At 41.2% G+C, this 17,387-nt stretch overlaps 3 protein-coding genes across 7 annotated transcripts in view; 2 read left to right on the top strand and 1 right to left on the bottom strand.

Annotated features, from left to right (window-relative positions):
- Window positions 1-7,384, bottom strand: part of LOC105898117 (ATP-binding cassette sub-family C member 4-like) — a 39,120-nt gene extending 31,736 nt beyond the window's left edge. Inside the window, exons 1-15 of one of the 5 annotated variants that reach the window (XM_012825120.3) lie at window positions 7,115-7,384; window positions 6,632-6,742; window positions 6,427-6,547; window positions 6,054-6,278; window positions 5,549-5,638; window positions 5,055-5,218; window positions 4,664-4,789; window positions 3,052-3,301; window positions 2,839-2,946; window positions 2,625-2,714; window positions 1,837-2,028; window positions 984-1,078; window positions 776-862; window positions 506-602; window positions 168-383 (exon numbers count right to left, since the gene is read on the bottom strand). In XM_012825120.3, the coding sequence (XP_012680574.1) occupies window positions 168-383; window positions 506-602; window positions 776-862; window positions 984-1,078; window positions 1,837-2,028; window positions 2,625-2,714; window positions 2,839-2,946; window positions 3,052-3,301; window positions 4,664-4,789; window positions 5,055-5,218; window positions 5,549-5,638; window positions 6,054-6,278; window positions 6,427-6,547; window positions 6,632-6,742; window positions 7,115-7,188 (2,046 nt within the window). In that variant the 5' untranslated portion in view covers window positions 7,189-7,384. Of the gene's footprint in view, window positions 1-167; window positions 384-505; window positions 603-775; window positions 863-983; window positions 1,079-1,836; window positions 2,029-2,624; window positions 2,715-2,838; window positions 2,947-3,051; window positions 3,302-4,663; window positions 4,790-5,054; window positions 5,219-5,548; window positions 5,639-6,053; window positions 6,279-6,426; window positions 6,548-6,631; window positions 6,743-7,114 lie in introns of those variants that run through there. The other 4 variants (XM_031560369.2, XM_031560364.2, XM_031560377.2 and 1 more) reach the window with 4 other exon arrangements.
- A 4,021-nt stretch (window positions 7,385-11,405) lies between these two features.
- On the top strand, window positions 11,406-14,858 carry cldn10b (claudin 10b). Its single transcript, XM_012825095.3, has 5 exons — window positions 11,406-11,725; window positions 13,261-13,422; window positions 13,510-13,591; window positions 13,699-13,803; window positions 14,140-14,858. Exons 1-5 carry the CDS (start codon window positions 11,506-11,508, stop codon window positions 14,285-14,287), a joined length of 717 nt encoding a protein of 238 aa, XP_012680549.1. The 5' UTR covers window positions 11,406-11,505; the 3' UTR covers window positions 14,288-14,858.
- A 516-nt stretch (window positions 14,859-15,374) lies between these two features.
- Window positions 15,375-16,822, top strand: LOC105898114 (claudin-10). The gene is made up of 5 exons (XM_012825117.3): window positions 15,375-15,640; window positions 15,904-16,065; window positions 16,161-16,248; window positions 16,395-16,502; window positions 16,621-16,822. The coding sequence occupies exons 1-5, from the start codon at window positions 15,409-15,411 to the stop codon at window positions 16,820-16,822; spliced, it is 792 nt and encodes a 263-aa protein (XP_012680571.2). The 5' UTR covers window positions 15,375-15,408.
- Window positions 16,823-17,387: the final 565 nt, after the last annotated feature.

Here is a 17,387-nt window from a genome sequence, read left to right as displayed (position 1 = left end):
AACCAATCTGCTTTAGCGACCACTTCCCTTTGCAGTTGGATCTTACAACCATCCTGACTATGTCAAAAACTGAACTATGTATGGAAACATGTTCAACAAAGTGCATAATAGGCCGGTGGTATTCAGTTTGTGAAGTCTAGCTGAACTCAATCTCCTCCGGTACCCACCGCGCACTGCTCAGCAGCGTCCATCACTGACAGCAGGGAGGAGCCGTGAGAGAGCATGGAACTCTGGGAGACGGTGCGACTGGAGGAGGGGCCCAGGGGTCCATGGCCGGGCTCAGGACTCGTAGGCTCATCCTCCTCCTCCCTCCTCAAGAGCGAGGTGAAGTCCAGACCGGAGCTCAGCAGCTCGGAGTAGGTGCCACGGGCGACCATGTGACCCTGAAGAAGAAGAAGAAGAAGAAGAAGAAGAAGAAGAAAATGACGAAGAGGAAGTCGATGCACACACAGTCCCAGCAACTGGCCTCTTTAGTGAGAAAGGGACTGAATGGCACGCCACACACCTCCTTCAGCACCAGGATCTGGTCAGCTGACTTCAGGTACTGCAGCTGGTGGGTGACCAGGATGCGAGGCTTCTTCCTGAGCAAGCCGCAAATGCACCTGATCAACAGAAGAGAAGTATACACTTGACTAATAACTGTCACTTCAGAAACGACTGTACCTTAATGCCTGCTGTAAAAACACATTAGTCAGGAACTACTGTACCTTAATGCCTGCTGTAAAAACACGTTAACAACCAAAATGAGGAAGAAGAGCCCCTGAACTTCGCTTACTGTTCAAACAGATGCCTCCCCACCTCTGCGTCCACAGCACTGAGCGGATCATCCAGCAGGTAGATATCAGCGTCCTGATAGACGGCCCTTTAATGCACAGCAACAGATAAGAGCTCCGGCAGCTGCATCTTTATCAAACAGATACAGTGTATCTGCTACACCCCTAGCCAAACGTGGGCTGGGTGGACCCAGGAAGGAAAAAACACACCTGGCAAGGTTGACACGGGCCTTCTGACCTCCACTCAAGTTGGCCCCTCGGTCACCAATCACTTCCAGGTCACCATCTGGCAGTAGCTCCATGTCCTGATAGAGGTCACGGAAGGAACTCATCAAAATCGCTTCTCGCATACAGTGCAATGCTTATAAACCGTTTAAGAAGAGGCCAGATTCCTTTGACTAAACATGCTAGCGGTTACTCGTCATACACAACGTCAGCAGAGTTCACAAACGCATCTCCTCCATTCATTTAAGGTATGGCCAGACTAATTGCAATAGGAATGAATGCTTCTGAGCACGTAGGGGTACTGCAGGCGGCCAACCAGCTGATGAAGCAATTTGCCAAATTCTCAACATATTTTTCTTTGGACTCATTCTGTTGACTGGAAGTCAGCTTGTCAAATTTGAATTTGAAACGGACAATAGGTTGGAAGTGACTGGGCGTCAAGTTAAAGGTACATTTGGCTCCTCCATCTGATACATTTACTGAAGCATGACGTTTTGGCTCACATAGAGGCAGAACACCTAGAGTTTAGGGATGTGTTTATGTTAAAAAAAAAATGTTAAGCTGTGAAAGTAAATGTGGAACTTAATGAAAATATCCCTTTTGGGGAGTGCAGGAAGCCATTCATTCAGGTGCTCCTTAATGTGTGCACTTACAGATGTCAGAAGCCTGAGCGCTCACGGCACATTAAAAGGAAGTCGACATGTGTGCAAAACCAACACAAGCTGTTGATGCTGTATGCTTAGCAAATCAATAGAACTCCAAACTCCTGGCAAGCCCATTTCAATCTTGCCACTGTACCTCTAACTATAAAAGTGATGACGGGACAGAGGCAGCTTACTCTCTTAAGAGCACAGGCGCGGAGGACTCTTTCATACTTCTGAGGGTTGAGGTCCTTGCCGAATAGGATGTTACTCCGGATGGTTCCGGGAAAAATCCAGGGCTGCTGGGAGGCATACGTGAGCTCCCCTTTCACCTTGATAACCCCTCTGTCCGGGGGGAGCTCTCCTAAAATGGTGCTCAGCAGAGAGGACTAGAGATACACATAGACAGAGAGGAGCCTGAATATTCATACAAACTACTAGACTAGTAGATGTACGTATTATGGAGGGGATGGTCCTGTGAAGGTCAGTGCAGAGCTACATGGGAGAACAACACAATACTGTGGAAAATGACATTCTTAGCCTCCCAGAGTTTTAAGCAGTGGGTGTGATAAGGTTTTGAGCGCTACAACAGAAAGAGCAAATGGTAAAACCTGAGGGTTAGGTACAGGTCTGTTGGTGGAATGTAGTGGCGAGGTGCCTAGTCAAAGGATTTGATGAAGATTAAGGGCAGGCGATCAGAGTTCAGCCTTGTGATCACTCTCAAACTACAAGCATTCTCACAAGCACTCTCAAACTAAAGTAGATAACGCTGCTGTAAGTAAATCTAATACTGGACACTTTCATTACTTTTTATGAAGTATTCTCAAAAAGGGAACTTCCTCCCACTTTTATGAGCTTTATAAATCTGCCATTCTTTTCCCAAAAGTGTACAATCACTATGCAACAATAATGAATGAAATATGTCTTCCCATCTTTATGGTTTTCTGCACATCATATTGACTCGGACATGGAAGTGAACTCTGACCTTTCCTGCTCCTACAGGCCCAATGACGGCCAGAAGCTGCTCCGACTTCACGGAGAAAGAGAGGTTCTGGAGGGTCGGCGCATCCAGTGTCTTCAGTGAGCGTGCAGATATGAGGAAATGAATGGCAAGTTGTTCTACAGAATGTTCACATGTGGGGGCGCCAGATGACCAGTAATGAATGAAAGAAAGTGAGGCAGAGAGACTGCAAGAGTACCTTGTCCCAGTAGCAAATTAAATCTTGAATCTCAACCATGCACTGTGATTGATCAGTCACTGACAGGCAGAGATTCTGGTATCCAATTTCTTCCAAGAGGAGGAACTTCTAAAGAAAGAAATGGTAAATTATTGATGATGGCAGACGCATTGAAACTGTCCCTTGAGCTATACCAGACTCTAGATAAGTGACAAAAACCCAAACAGACTTGACCTTGATCCTCCTGACACTGATGCGGGCCTCGGCCACCTTCTCTATGGCTGAGGGGAAGAAGAGGGTGACGGTGAGCCTCACTGCCCCAAACAGGGACATGGCCACAAACACACTGCTTGCTGTGATCTCGTTCCCAACCAACACGAAGACGGTGAAGGTGATGAACAAAATGATCTTGCTTGCCACAAAGAAGGCGGCCATATTGAGCCCACGAAGGTACGAACTGCTCATGATGTTGGAGATTTCTTTCCTAAGGTAGAAAAAGACTTAAACTTACAAAAAACAAACAAAAAACACACACAAAAAACGACATGTACATGGTCAGCAGGCAACTTATGAGCAGTTAAAAGTCAACAGAAGTTGTTTGTTTCCATGTTTGTCCCATATGACGCACAAAAAGTCTACCACAAATGAGCAGTTGCGATGGGTACAGACTAAACCCACAAACATTTATGAATCCCTTAAACCAACCGTCCACAGCACATCATGAAAAGCTACCTTGATACACTATTTCAAAGTTTCAGTCACATTTGGGCATGATGAAGCCGCCCAGGTTATATTAACTGCAAAATGCTGTTAAATGGCGGGTTTTCTGTAGGAAATTGTGGCTTAAAGATGAAGTCTGCTATTTTGGCAAAAGGTTGTTTATGGCTTGGTCTGTTTGTTTTCCACTTAAAGAGCCAGGACTGTGTACAAACACAGGAGTTGAGTGCAGACACTGAATGGACAGCTAGAGGACCATGAGGAGCAATTTGATGAATTTGATCAAAAGTATATTGGATTAGAATGGAAGACTGCACCTTTCTACCAAGTTTCTACAGCAAGGACATTTTTTCACTGCTGTGTTTGTGTTATTCATATCTGTTTTGCTGTCTTATAAGCTACTAGATGCCTACATTTGCCTTGGGAACAATAAAGTATCTATTTATCAATCTAAATTGAAATCACCATGATATTCAACCAAAGTTTCAGTTTTAAATAATGGTTAACATCAAGTCACCATTCATGCAGAGATGCTATGATGCATATGTTTTACATGCATTCATACAATTTACAACATATTGGTAAAATAAAGTTAGCTTTCCCTTAAAAGATGTAACCACATGTGGCATCTTTCCTAACCTCCACCACAGCAGCCACTTTGTCAAACTGAATGAAAGAGATTCCTCTCTGTCCTAACCTTAACACCACCTTTGCTGATGCTAATGCTAACAGCTAAGGCTGCACTGTCTAGGTTGCAATCCACTTGTTGTCAGGTCTAATTTTAGTCAGGTCAGGTCTAATTTTAGGTTGAACTAATGTCATCACTGCCAGTCTTTCTTTTGCCAGAGTTTCTTAGGCTTGAGGCTATATAGCTTTTGTAATCGTGGGGTCTACAGAGTGATTCTCAGGACAGAAAGTTGCAGTTGTCTAGTTCAGTTCTGTTCAGTTTTGTATGCTGTCTCAATGCTGTCTCATTTTAAAGACCTGTGGACTTTAACAGCCTTACTTTCCTACACTATGTGCTAAGAAAAACAAGTTGCCTTTACCAACTAATTTATTCATACACATTCATACACATTTTTTAAAAACTGGAAAATACGCAGGACAGTACCATATCCAAGTCATTTACCTTCTAACCTCACTGACCAGGGCTGCAAAAGGCTTCTCCCAGGCATACATCTTAATGATCCTGATTCCTGATACCACCTCGTTCATTATGCGAATTCTGCTGTCAGTGTGCGACGCTGTTTTTCCCCTGCAGAGAGACAGACAGGGGCATAATGTTCAAAGAAGAGAGTCAGTCAGTACAATGTTGGGCAAAATGTTTACAATCTCAAGTCAATGTCTTAGTCAGATGAATGAAAACTCTCTCTTGGTTGATAAACTGTTTTGTCTTTTGTGTCACAGAAAAATAAAAGCCAAGTTGTTGTTGCTAGGAGCAGCCAGGTAAACAGGCAACATTCACAAATGTCATCTCATGAGGAATTAACCTAGATGTGTAAGGCTAACTAAACATGGACCTGAAAGTTGAGAATAGTTGTCCAAATAAGGTTTGCACTGGCATCAGAAGAACCAGAACAGCCATTCCTGCAAGGCATGATGGTCCCATCTCTCGCCATAGCAATGCTGTAACTGCTGCTGCTTGCAAGGGTCCAACCCACAAATAGTGCAAGAAAATGGTAACCTATGAACAAGGGGAAGAGCCAAATCCAGGTTATTAAATGACACTTGAAATGTGTTTACTTTTGACTTTGTCTTCCATCCTGATACAAAATAAGTAACACTTTGCTTTGTTGCAATGCAGCTCCACTATATATAATCTATACTTGCCTAAAACTGGTAATTAATGACTGGTGATTTCTGTAACAGATAGGTCCTTCCCAAAAACACTTAGTTTCTGGGTTCTTACTTCCAGTCTAATACAGGAACTCTGTGCATTAAATGCAATAAGGCTGTGCAAAAAAAATATGATTTATTTTAAATGTATAAATATTATGATTGTTAAGCTTCATACCTCATCAAACTTGTTGACATCATTTGACAAGAGGTTTACAATTTGCCCAGTGGTGGTTTGTCCCATTGCTGTGCTGTTGAGGCAAAGAGCCTTAGGGGAAATATTCCATCCATGAATTCAAAATCATATCAGAGTCAAGAATCCATGCAAGTATAAGACAATACAATCAAAGTTTACACAATGATATCCAAATAAAATTCTGTATATGTTTTCAGTTACTTTGAAAGGTATGTTACATTCTATAATTTGATCAGAGCAATTAAGAACTGAGTCAATCAGTAAGGATTGTCTTGCCCTTCAGCAGGCTCTGTCACACCAGTGTGTTTAGAATGTTGTGGATGAATGTTCAAAATACCTGGGCCCATCAAATAGAATATGCAATTTATGGCCCACATGCTTATGTATTTGTAAACTATGACAGTTCCTTTTTTTATACTTTTAATCCTCCATTAACAAAGGAAAATACTACTACACTGGCCACTGACATCAAAAACTCCAAACTGACCTTCCGATAGATCATGTGACACATGGCCACACGGATCTTCATGCCAGCTCTCTGCACGTGATAGAAGTAAAGATGGTGAAGAACAGCCAAGCCTAAGGTGGTGATGGATATGCCTGCTGCATAACCATATGCCTCATACAGGGCAGCCATGTCATCTGGATTGTACCCCTCAAAATACTGGATCAGTTTGCCTAGTAGCACAGGTTGTATCACTTTGATCACCTCCTGTTAAAGAGGAGGGTATGGAAGAAAACATAAGCAAATGCCAGGTCTATGTAAATAAAAGAGTATAACATTGTAGGATGACACTAACAAGAAAAAAAATACATCAAGCAAACATATGATCCAGCCAATTCTATGGCAAGCCCCTTACCTCTACGAAAGTGTAAACTCCGAAAACAGCGTAGGATCTCCAGTAGCACTGTATGAGAACTTTACTGAGATTGGGAGAACGAAAGTCTTTTGCAGCCTGTTGAACCTCTTTGTCCCACAGCCTTTGAATGTGTGGGGTGACAACAATTAGGCTTGTTTTTTAGGCTACATGGACAAATTAGCATAAAGGGTTCAGTTGTACTTACTTCTGTAACTCTTCCCCCAGCCATTCAGACCCATCCTCAGGTAGCAACTGGTACATGTCATCCTCCTCCAGCCTTCGAGCATATCCAACGCGGAATAGAGGGTTGAGCCAGCTGGACAAGCACACAGATGACACCAACAAAATTACAAACTGCAGAGCCAAAAGTTAATTGATTACATTGATTTAAAGAATAATGATAAATGCAAATGTGTTTTTAAAAGGTGAAGAGGAAGAAAAAGAATTACAGTCTTTAAGTAGTGAAAATGACAGCTGAAGATACGGGCACTAACTTCAATTTACAATTTCGCCTAGGTCTGTCAAACGGCCTCTCTGACTGTATCTGATCTTGTGGATATCGCTTAACATTATTGGGAGGGAGTGGCAAAAAATAAAAGTGGGTCTGTGAAGTGATATCTTTCTTCACCGATTATTCTACTTGGATGCAGTCTACCTTACAGTGTCAGTACTGCTGCTAGCCACTTACCAGAAGAAAATCTTGGAAAGAAGATTAGCAGTTGCCGAGGGATTAGATTTCAATTCATTCCGTGGCTTTTCCATGTTTTGTCAAGATATCCTTGTAAACTAAGTTATACGTTTAAACAGAATACTATAAGAATAACTTAGCTACGAATAGCATTTTATTTCTAATGGTATATTCATACCGGCTAATTTCACGGCAGACCATACGAGCAAATCACTGGGAGCTATGGTCACGAGAAGGTTCCGCCCACATAACGGGGATTGGTGGGAATTTGAAGATTGACAGCTTCCACTGTAGGTTTGGTAAAATAATCTGCAGGGGGTTTCCATTGTAGGCCTAAAAGCTTCTTCTCATGAAGAATTTTTATTTATTTTTTTATATAAAAAAATATTTCAAACGTATTTACATGTCAGAGTCTCACAAATATTGCTTGTCTTTCAAGTTTCTGCCCGTGGTTGATAATGGCACTTAACCCTCCTATTACCTTCAAATTTAGCTACTATCATCTTTTATCCTTGGGGTCAATTTGACCCCAGCATTTTAAATATCCAAAACATTATTATAATTAATGTTTTTACCCAAGTTTATGTGTCAGGTACTTTATGTTTGTTTGTTGACTACCTAAATAGCCCTTTAAATAAAGCAAAAACCCCACCCACCCCCCTTATACATCCTGAATTGATCCCAAAGAGGTTAAGATGAAGGAGGGTTAAGATGAATAAGTCCTGTAATGTCCTCTTACGGAGCATTTTTAAAATAGCTGCCTCAGCATAAAAGAGGTTCCCATTGTGGTCTCCGAGATTGCGCTTGACTGATCTCAAATAAAGCCCTTCCGAGGGGCATTCACCACTAAACTCACAACTTCAGGTAACAAAAGAAGCTTCGGTCTAGTTGGGTGTTATGCAAACAATTAAATAAAATCCAGCGGTATTTGGATTTGTAATCAAATACTTGACGTAACCAAACATAATAGACCATTATTGCCAGAGCACCTGGCAGTAGCTAAAGCATCTAAAGCACAGTTCATATCTCCAAATAACATTTGCAAGCTATTTCTTTAGTTTACTAAGTAGCTAAGTTTACTAAGTAGCTAAATTTGAAGGTAATAGGAGGGTTAAGTGCCATTATCAACCACGGGCAGAAACTTGAAAGACAGTATCTGTGTCTAGCTGTCTATCTGTTTGTCTATCTCCAAAAGCAGTGTGGTAGTGCAGCTGTGAATGTATTAATGCGTGGCTGTTTCCTTTTGTGTTTGTAATAGTACAAGGTTAAAAGCAACAAGTTATGGGTAACAGTGTTCTCACTGCAAGACAGTGCAACAGATGCAGACACAGGCACCATGTTCATCTGTGTTCATCTGATCCCAGAAAAAAACTGACCTGGTGGTCTAGTTTTTTTGCCAGGTTTGATTGGCTTCTTGCTGAGGTGGACTGAAATCTGAGTACAAATCACCAAAGAAGACATCTGTAAACCCACAGTGGGCTATATTTGTGGTTGAGAGATAGGTCAAGTGTGTTCAGCACTGAGTATATGAAGCAAACCAATGTAGGTGCTAACCGATCCAAAATCAGACTATTAAGAGAGATGCCGAAAACCTGCCGCAGGATTAGAAAGAGCAGTCATTCCGGTCCATTTAGTGATACTGACAAACATGGAGATGGTATATCTTAAAGTAGCTGAATGAGTTGAACGGGCAAGTTAGTGTTTGTGTGCTGGGGTGAACTGTGTAGAAAGCACTTAAACACATTGTGAAATTGCTGTTCAACAGAAATATATATTCAAAAAATCCATCTCTACAAAACTACAGAAATTATTTAGCAAAAGAGTTCACAAAAAGCAACGTAACTAAGGAAAATGAGAGAAATCCCTTGACCCGTCTCCAAGAATATCTCCTTGTGAACTTTGTCCCATTTTTTTTAAAGATGACTCATTAGTGTGGGAAATGTTAATGTAAGACTTGACCTGACTTGGCATGGTAAACTTGAACATCTACAAAATGAGAAAAACGACTAACAGAAAAAGCACCGTCTGAAAAAAATGAACTGCTGGTTGACTCCTCTCACTGTTTTACCTCTAAATATCCCTCCCCTCGGGAAATGGAGCAGAGCGAGATGTCTTGCGTGTAAATCATCTCTGTGTAACACATGTCTCAAGTGTAATTTACGTGCCTTGGGGCATTTTTATCTCTTTTTATCACAGTTGAAGATCTTTCTTACTCCATTCAAGGCTTTTGAAGTACCCCATGTTTGCAGAATGTCGGGTAGGCAGATCTGTGCTTTGTTGGCTGGACTGGTGGGATTGGGCGCCATCATCGGTGCTACCATCTCCAACGATTGGAAGAGCACCAGCCGGGCCTCCTCGGTCATCACTGCCACCTGGGTGTTCCAGGGCTTGTGGGCGAGCTGTGGTGGGAATGCTATCGGAGCCGTGCACTGCAGGCCGCACCTCACTATCTTTAAACTGGATGGTAAGACAAAAACCTGCACACATGACACAGGAACAAGGTATAAGAGGGACATGAGGGGGGTGGGAGGGGGACTGTGTCCTTGAGTTAAATAAATATAAAAATATGACTGAGAACAGTAAACTGTGAGAACACATACTAGATTACATTCACAATGTTTAAGTTGTTAAATTACAGAAAATGAGAAAATGGAGGGGACTGCCATTGTCCCAGATTTATGGTTCAAATCTGAGACTTTATAATTGTTGACAATGTACATTGTAAGAATCAAACTTTCAGGATGTTTCAGATTATTGTGTGTTGAGTTGTGACTGTGACTGTGCACAATAATGCCCAAATAATTACTATTGTATTGTTTAGTTGGAAACTAAGTCCAGATACATTCTTGCTACTGTTAATTATTATGTATTGGCTGTGCAAAGGATTATTTAAATAAATGTATGTATGTATGTATGTATGTATGTATGTATGTTGAATGCCATGTACATCAATAACTGATACAAAGATAAATCTAAAACAAAGAGTTTGTCAATGAAAAAAAATCTATCAGCTGAAATGGAAAAAAAGGACTGCATGTATGGCGTTTAAAAAACCTGAAGGACGTCACAGTGTTTTCACAAGTGTCTGTAAATATAGAACGAATCTAGCCAATATGTAATCCCTCTCAGGAAACGTTTAACAACAAGAGGAACCGAAAGGGGAGGGGAGATGACGGTGCTTGAAATAACATTTAACCAATAACCAGGACATTATTAACCTTTGATTATGAGCAGATGCTCAGCGTAAGCAGATGAAAACACCAAACAAACTCCAAGTTCATGACACTGTATATACCACCCTCTATAACATGTGAAACTGTATGGACATTATATGTGTTAACAATTTCTCACCGGATTAGTTTAGAAGAGCCACAACAAGTACTGTTAACAGCAATGGCTGTCTGCTGGTACCATAACAATGGAGTAATGTCAAAACATTCCGCGGTATATACATGTTTCCCTCAGATTGTTTTACACTTGACCCCCTAGACAGGCATAAATGACAAAAATAGGATACATTGAAAGCATGCGTCCATTGGCAAAAGCTCTCTGTCTCATCACACCCCCATGTGGTGATATTTCAGTGGTATTTAGTGTAACCACTAGATGGGTCTCTAACTCCTTGGAAACACACACACACGGGAAGTGCATGTCATACATTGGCGCTGAAAAGTTGCACATGAACAAAATAAAAAGCTCAGTGTGAAATAATTTGTTGCTTGTAAAAGAGGTTGTTTTTCCAGCCCGTATGTGAAGTGGACCTATTGGACCTACTACCACCCACTCAGCTCACTAGTCGAGGTTTCCATTTCCTTAGTCGTCATAGGTATTGAAGATCCATCTGTATTTAACCCGACAACATGAGGAGTTTAGTGATAAACAGTTAATGAGTGACTCTTCACGTTATTTTTAACACTCCTTATGAGTACCCTGTAAAATGGTCAATATGGCTGACATTCCCAGGACTTTTTCCTTCAAATGCAAAAACTTACCGAGGCCACAGTGCACCCCAAGCATGTTGGAAATAGAAAAATCTGGTATCTTCCAGAAAAAGGATTCATGTGGATAGTCACTACCTCTTCTACGAATGACAGTCTCTTCCTCACTTGTTCTCTCATCCATGAGGCATCAAGCCCCCTCTGCTTTGCCACATGGGATGAAGTCATGGTGGCTGGACTGGGGGTGGTGCGAATGACTCAACAGATGATGGCCAGGCCCATACCCCTCCCCTCAGAGGCTCCCTCAGTGCTGAGTATATTAACCACCCACAGCATAATGCCCGATTGACCAGGACTACCTTTACACCCCACAGTGGTATCACTCCTCGGCAGACTCGCCCACCAACCAACTACCTTTTCCGTTGATCTTGTGCTTTCATAGCTTCGGTGATAATGAGTAACATGGCGACAGAGATTGTTGCCTTCATCCTGACTACCTCAGGCTGGGTCCTCGTCTCCTCCACCTTACCCATGGACTACTGGAAGGTGTCCTCTCTTGACGGCACCGTCATCACCACAGCTACCTTCTGGTCCAATCTGTGGAAGGCATGCGTTACAGATTCCACTGGGGTCTCCAACTGCAAGGACTTCCCTTCAATGTTGGCTCTGGATGGTCTGCTGCCATTTTCCTAATATGTTTTCTTTGACATTTACATTAAAGTATATATAAGAATAGGAAGACAATACTGTTAACCATCAATGCAAGCTGTAAAAAATGAAGGGACATGTAAAATGTACAGATAAAACTTTAATACACATGAAATCACAGGAAAATTATTCAAATTGTACTAATTTAAAAGTAAAATTGCAATAATTCAAAGAAATATTGTTCTATATTTTTTACTTGTGCAGACCCAACAGCTTGTGAGACTCAATGGTCACAGCAGATGCCAGAGAGTCTTAAATAGTTTTTAACCTTTGATTTCTGTTTGACCCTTTTCAAATTTCACTTTCCATAATTGTAGGGAATAAATTACTAAATCATGTAAATCACATAAAATCGTGTTGACTAATATGAACTGCATAAATGTGTACATAAAAGATAAGATAGGTAAGGCCGGAACATTTTGTTCTTCCAATTGTTGGGAACAGTAGCTCTAACAGTTCAATCTGTTCGTATAATAAAATTACGAAGACAAGTGTCATTTGTTCAGTATAGTTCTTCCATTTGCTTTCAAGACTTTCAAAATGTCTGAAACATTTCTGGCGACAAAACGTATGTGCTGATGGACAGACAAACAACTTTTTGGATGGCTGGGCACAACCCCCACTCCCTGATAAGGATCAGTGGTTCATCATTGGCAGTGGCATCACCTCTCACCAAGTACAATTCCAGGAGTCCTCTTTTTCAGAGAATGTCTTGAGAGTTTTCCAGAGCTATTAGAATAGGTTGAAGGTGCAATGTCAAGTGCTCACCTAGCTAACACGTTTACCCTCTAGCATGTCAATGTTTAGCTTCACTTCACACTGCTAATGGTTATAAATTTGATTTATTATGGGCTTGAGGGTATGTCACCAATGGTTCACTTGTTTTTAGGGGTTAACCACCAAGCTAATTTGTCCTCAATAAATCCATGCCAAAGGGGGCACTCCTCTATGCCAGGTTAAACTTCTTTCACCTGACATAAGGGAGTGATTAGGAAAAGGCGTATAAGGGAGTTGCTACCATACTGAGGGAGTTGCTACTACAATCAGCTCTTTCTACAATGGCGAGGGGCCAAACTAAAACATAGGACGCATTCCAAAAGGTTTCAGTTATCTTCATGTTCTCATCAGTGTGTTTCCTGTTTTTAAAATAGTTTATTCCTTTATCCCTGCAGTTGCATTATATGTTTTTACACTTGATGCTTCTTCACTCTTCAACTTTGTAATAAACAGAAAAGTGGTCTGGTCATGCCTCTTGGCATAGGCATGAGAAACACAGAAACTCACTGGCTGTAATAATGTAAAATAATCTGATCTTGTGTTTGGGTCCTGTGGTTTTCTTTACAGTAGGTAGTGTGTGAGAGAGACAGAGGGGCGAGTGGAGCCTGAGTGGTGTAGGTGAAACATATTCAAATGGGTGATGGACTGGTATACGTCATCGAATGTCCTTTTATTTGCTTGTCATTCTTGACAGTGGCCTCATTTGTGTCTCCTGCTGAACAGGTTACATTCAGGTGTGCAGGGGATTGATGATCTCTGCTATCTGTCTGGGCTTCTTTGGCTCCATCTTCGCTCTGATTGGCATGAAATGCACTCGGATTGGTGGAACTGACAAGATCAAAGCCCGGATTGCCTTCTTTTCGGGATTCAATTTCGTTCTCAGTGGTAATATAACGGTGAAACACCTGAATCTAACCCATTCTTTTGTGTGCTCCGTCATGTTGGTTAGAGGTGTTTCGTCTGTCTTCACAGGTCTGTGCTCTTTGACAGCATGCTCCCTGTATGCCAACAAGATAACCTCAGAGTTTTTCGACCCCATGTATGTTGCACAAAAGTGAGTAAAGTTTGTAATGCCGCAGGGAACACTTTTAAAAGATTCAAAGATTGAAATGAAACATAAAACATTGTTATGAAGCTATAACAGTATTGTGTCCAAACCAGGTATGAGCTTGGTGCTGCCCTGTTCATTGGCTGGGCTGGTTCTGCACTGTGCATTCTGGGAGGAGTGGTGCTCTGCCTCTCTCTGTCTGATGGACTCAGCAAGAGGTGAGTAGAACAGACACCATCCAATCACTTCACTCCTCTACACGGACCTGTGACCACTGTCAGCTCACGTACTCTCTGTTCTCTGTCTATTGTAATTACACAACCTTGCACTCAGTTACATAACCAGACAGTGTCATTACAAGCATGCATAAAGATTAACCATGTAAAGAGGACAGGCTTTAGGCTTGCACCCAGTATGCCTGGATATTACCGCTATACATGCGCACAGACCAAAGTTTCCAATTCTGACATCACAAGGCATATATGAGATTATTTACATTATTTACATTATTGACCAACACTTCATTCCACTACTGTTTCCCTCTGCAGCTCAAGTCATTCTGGAAGAAGGCACGGCTACAATGGAGGCGCGTCCTTTGTGTCCGCTCGCCCTGTTGGCCACAGCCAGCCCATCATCGTCAGGAGACCACCGCCAGATTACAGCACCACCTCTCAGCAGTTTGATAAGAATGCCTACGTATGAGAGGAGCTGAGGATACAGCCTGTTATTCCCATTAAGGAGGAAACCATCTGCTGTGACATCCCATGAGATTCTGTAGATATTATTTAAATACATTACATCTGAGTTTTTTGTATGATTTTTTACAATACCATAAAGTAATGTTGTCAACAAGCCTACATCCATTTTGCAGATAATTGCGCAAACCTGTCTTTCTTATTGGATTTTTTTTTCTTTTTACTAATGGCTCTTGTATAATAGTACAGTCTGAGATGTATTCACAGTATTCATTTAACATCCAGCCTGAAGCTTATACCAATGCAAGTCACGTGGTTTCAAGGATCATTAGAAGGTGACATTTGAAGGGAAATGAATGCACTTTTAGCAAAATGCCTGTAGGTGGCAGTAATAGCATATTCACCTGCATCCACTAAATCAATTAATTCGAGTAAAGTTAGAGGGCATTAGTTTTCTATATTATTTTTTATGTATTTTGTATAAAATGTAATAAAGATCTTATAATTCACCTGCTCTATTTGGTAAGCCTAACTCATTGCAGTTTCAACAATTGTTACCCAAATGTGGCAAATAGCAACATGGGAGGATCAGAAATAAGTATATCACGAATGTAACATTTTCTCAATGCATAAAGGATTTTAACTGGAGCAGCTTACCACATACTGTATATACATTTACAAGTGTGAAAATGCGTTAAGGCTTTATCCCATAGAGATATTTTGTTGATTAAAAGATGTGTACTATAGCTTTTTGAGTCATCTTTGAGTCTATCTTCAGTAACACACATTGCCTTACACACTAGCAATTGTTTTTAACTGCCATTATCCATCTTGTTAAGAAATATGACCTTTTACAAGCTTTTGTCATGGTGCTTGTAACTGGCTGCATGCAGCCATTAGTTGACAGTAAACAGCCTCCATGATGAGGATAACAACACAGCCCACATCCTCCAAGGCACGATTAAACAAGGAACCAGACACCCAAACTCATCCCTCAGCCATCTTAGTTGTGGATACTACTTCCTGCTGGGGCTCCAACTGCGTCGACATCTTGCAAGCATCTGATACCTCTTTACCCTGAGGAGCTCGGAGTAGTGGCACGGGTTACTGATCTGGACCCATGCAGACATGAATAAAAGCCTGATTCAGATCCTTGGCTTCTTGATCTCGACCCTAGGTTGGCTTTTTGTGTGCTGCACAATGGCAATGGACTTCTGGAGGATTATATCTATAGGTGGCCAAGGTGGCTCCTGGATCATCAAGGCAGCAACGTACTGGTCCAACCTGTGGCGGGACTGCTACACCGACACCGCAGCAATCACCAACTGCAGAGATTACGACGTGCTATGGTCTGTCACACGTATGTATCTCCACAGATGGGGGGGGGGGGGGGGGGGGCTGAACTGCATTTCTCTCTCACACTGGGGATTGCAGTAGCAAAACACTCCACTGGTGAATGAGCACTGATGTTTTACCCTCAGTGATTAATTAATCACCACTTACTGGATCTCTGAAGACTAATTCATTCATTAACACGGTCATGTCAGAATTGCAAAAATACCTAGATTTCATCATGTTGTCAGTAGCCTAAACATCTTTCTTTCTTTCTTCTTCCGCATGCAGCATATGTCCAGGGCACCAGAGGGTTGCTGATGGTGGGCATGGGTTTTGGATTTTTCGCTGCCATATTTTGCTTTATTGGTATGGAATGCACCTACATCGGGGGAAAGGAGAACGCTAAAGACAAACTGGTTTTCACTGGGGCCATTTTCCATTTTGTTGGTGGTAAGTAGAGAGGTGCTACTCTCTTCTCAGTAAAAAATGCCTTTTCTTCCACTACTTGTGTATCGTTGGTCTTAATAACCTTTTTTTCCACTCAGGTATTTCAGACATCGCTGGTTATTGCTTATACGTAAACAATGTAGCCAGAACTACGTTTTCTCAGTCTTTGGAAAGAGGTATACTAAGGTGAGAAGGAAGATTTCACATTTATCTTTTACTTTGAAGTTATTAAACTAAACAAGGTCAGATTTTTACTATACTGCACAAACTTGCATATACAGCTGCCTTTTGACAAAGGGATTGGTAATCGTGTTATTGTTTATTGTTTTCAGGTATGGCATTGGGACGCCAATATTTCTTGGTTTGGTGGGCAGCTTTTTCATCATCCTTGGTGCCTGTCTGTATGCAGTCACTGTGTACCGAGTCCTCTTCCCCAAAAGGTAGAACAACTCTAATATATTGTCTGAAAATTAAATTTATTTCTTAACTTACTTTTTCTTTACAACAGAAAAATAAATTGATATGATTGAAGAAAAGTTGACTTTTGATGTCTTCTAGGGTGGTGTATGCCTTAGCTCCGCGGACATACATGGCCCCTCAGACCTACGGGGGCTCCAGGAACAGAACACCCTACTATGGGCCTTCATACTACGCTCCACCAAGACAATTACAATCATCGAGATCTACTAGCAAGATCTCCAGGGTATCAAGGATTAGCCAAGTAACTGAGGATAGATTAGAAAGAGATGCATTTGTATGAGATATGCACACACCTATGATGATACATTGTGACATTTTAAAATCTGACTAGACTGTAAAATGGATACTATGGATTCCTCAATGGAGCTACACGTTCCAAATATATGCTTCTGTATATAAACTGATGAAGACTGTGCATAAATATGATTTGAAAATGTGTATAATGTATGATTTGTATGTGCTCATCCATTTATAAGATTCCCAATATATAAATAGTATCCAATTGACACAAGATGTCAGATTGTTTTGTCAGACCATATGAACCAATCAAAATGGACTTCACAGAAATGTTCTCATTCCTAATGGAGTCGCAATAAACCAAAGTATTAATTATAAGTCTTATTACTTAATCAAGTCTTCAAGCCAAATCCCATCTAAGTGACAAAATAAAGTTTTAGAAAATGTTTTAATGTGTTGTAGCTCATGTTTACAAATACATCTTGTGTATAGTGTAAATACGTTATTATTGCTCATACAAAATAATGGATTTAAATTGTACAAAACAAAAAAAAATGCTGTGCAGAATATCCCTAAGGTGTGTTAACAAGGCCTTGGTGACGGTTCCT

Source organism: Clupea harengus, chromosome 2 (genome assembly GCF_900700415.2).
Source record: "Clupea harengus chromosome 2, Ch_v2.0.2, whole genome shotgun sequence".
NCBI classification, from domain to species: domain Eukaryota; kingdom Metazoa; phylum Chordata; class Actinopteri; order Clupeiformes; family Clupeidae; genus Clupea; species Clupea harengus.
Note: the sequence above shows the minus strand (reverse complement) of the source record. Positions and strands in the feature narration are given on the sequence as shown.

Coding starts and splice junctions, on each gene's coding strand:
- cldn10b (XM_012825095.3), top strand. CDS start 11,506: ATGAGTAACATGGCGACAGAGATTGTTGCCTTCATCCTGACTACCTCA. Junction 11,726..13,260: donor TTCAATGTTGGCTCTGGATG/GTCTGCTGCCAT, acceptor CCTGCTGAACAG/GTTACATTCAGGTGTGCAGG. Junction 13,592..13,698: donor CCCATGTATGTTGCACAAAA/GTGAGTAAAGTT, acceptor TGTCCAAACCAG/GTATGAGCTTGGTGCTGCCC.
- LOC105898114 (XM_012825117.3), top strand. CDS start 15,409: ATGAATAAAAGCCTGATTCAGATCCTTGGCTTCTTGATCTCGACCCTA. Junction 15,641..15,903: donor CGTGCTATGGTCTGTCACAC/GTATGTATCTCC, acceptor TTCCGCATGCAG/CATATGTCCAGGGCACCAGA. Junction 16,249..16,394: donor TTGGAAAGAGGTATACTAAG/GTGAGAAGGAAG, acceptor TATTGTTTTCAG/GTATGGCATTGGGACGCCAA.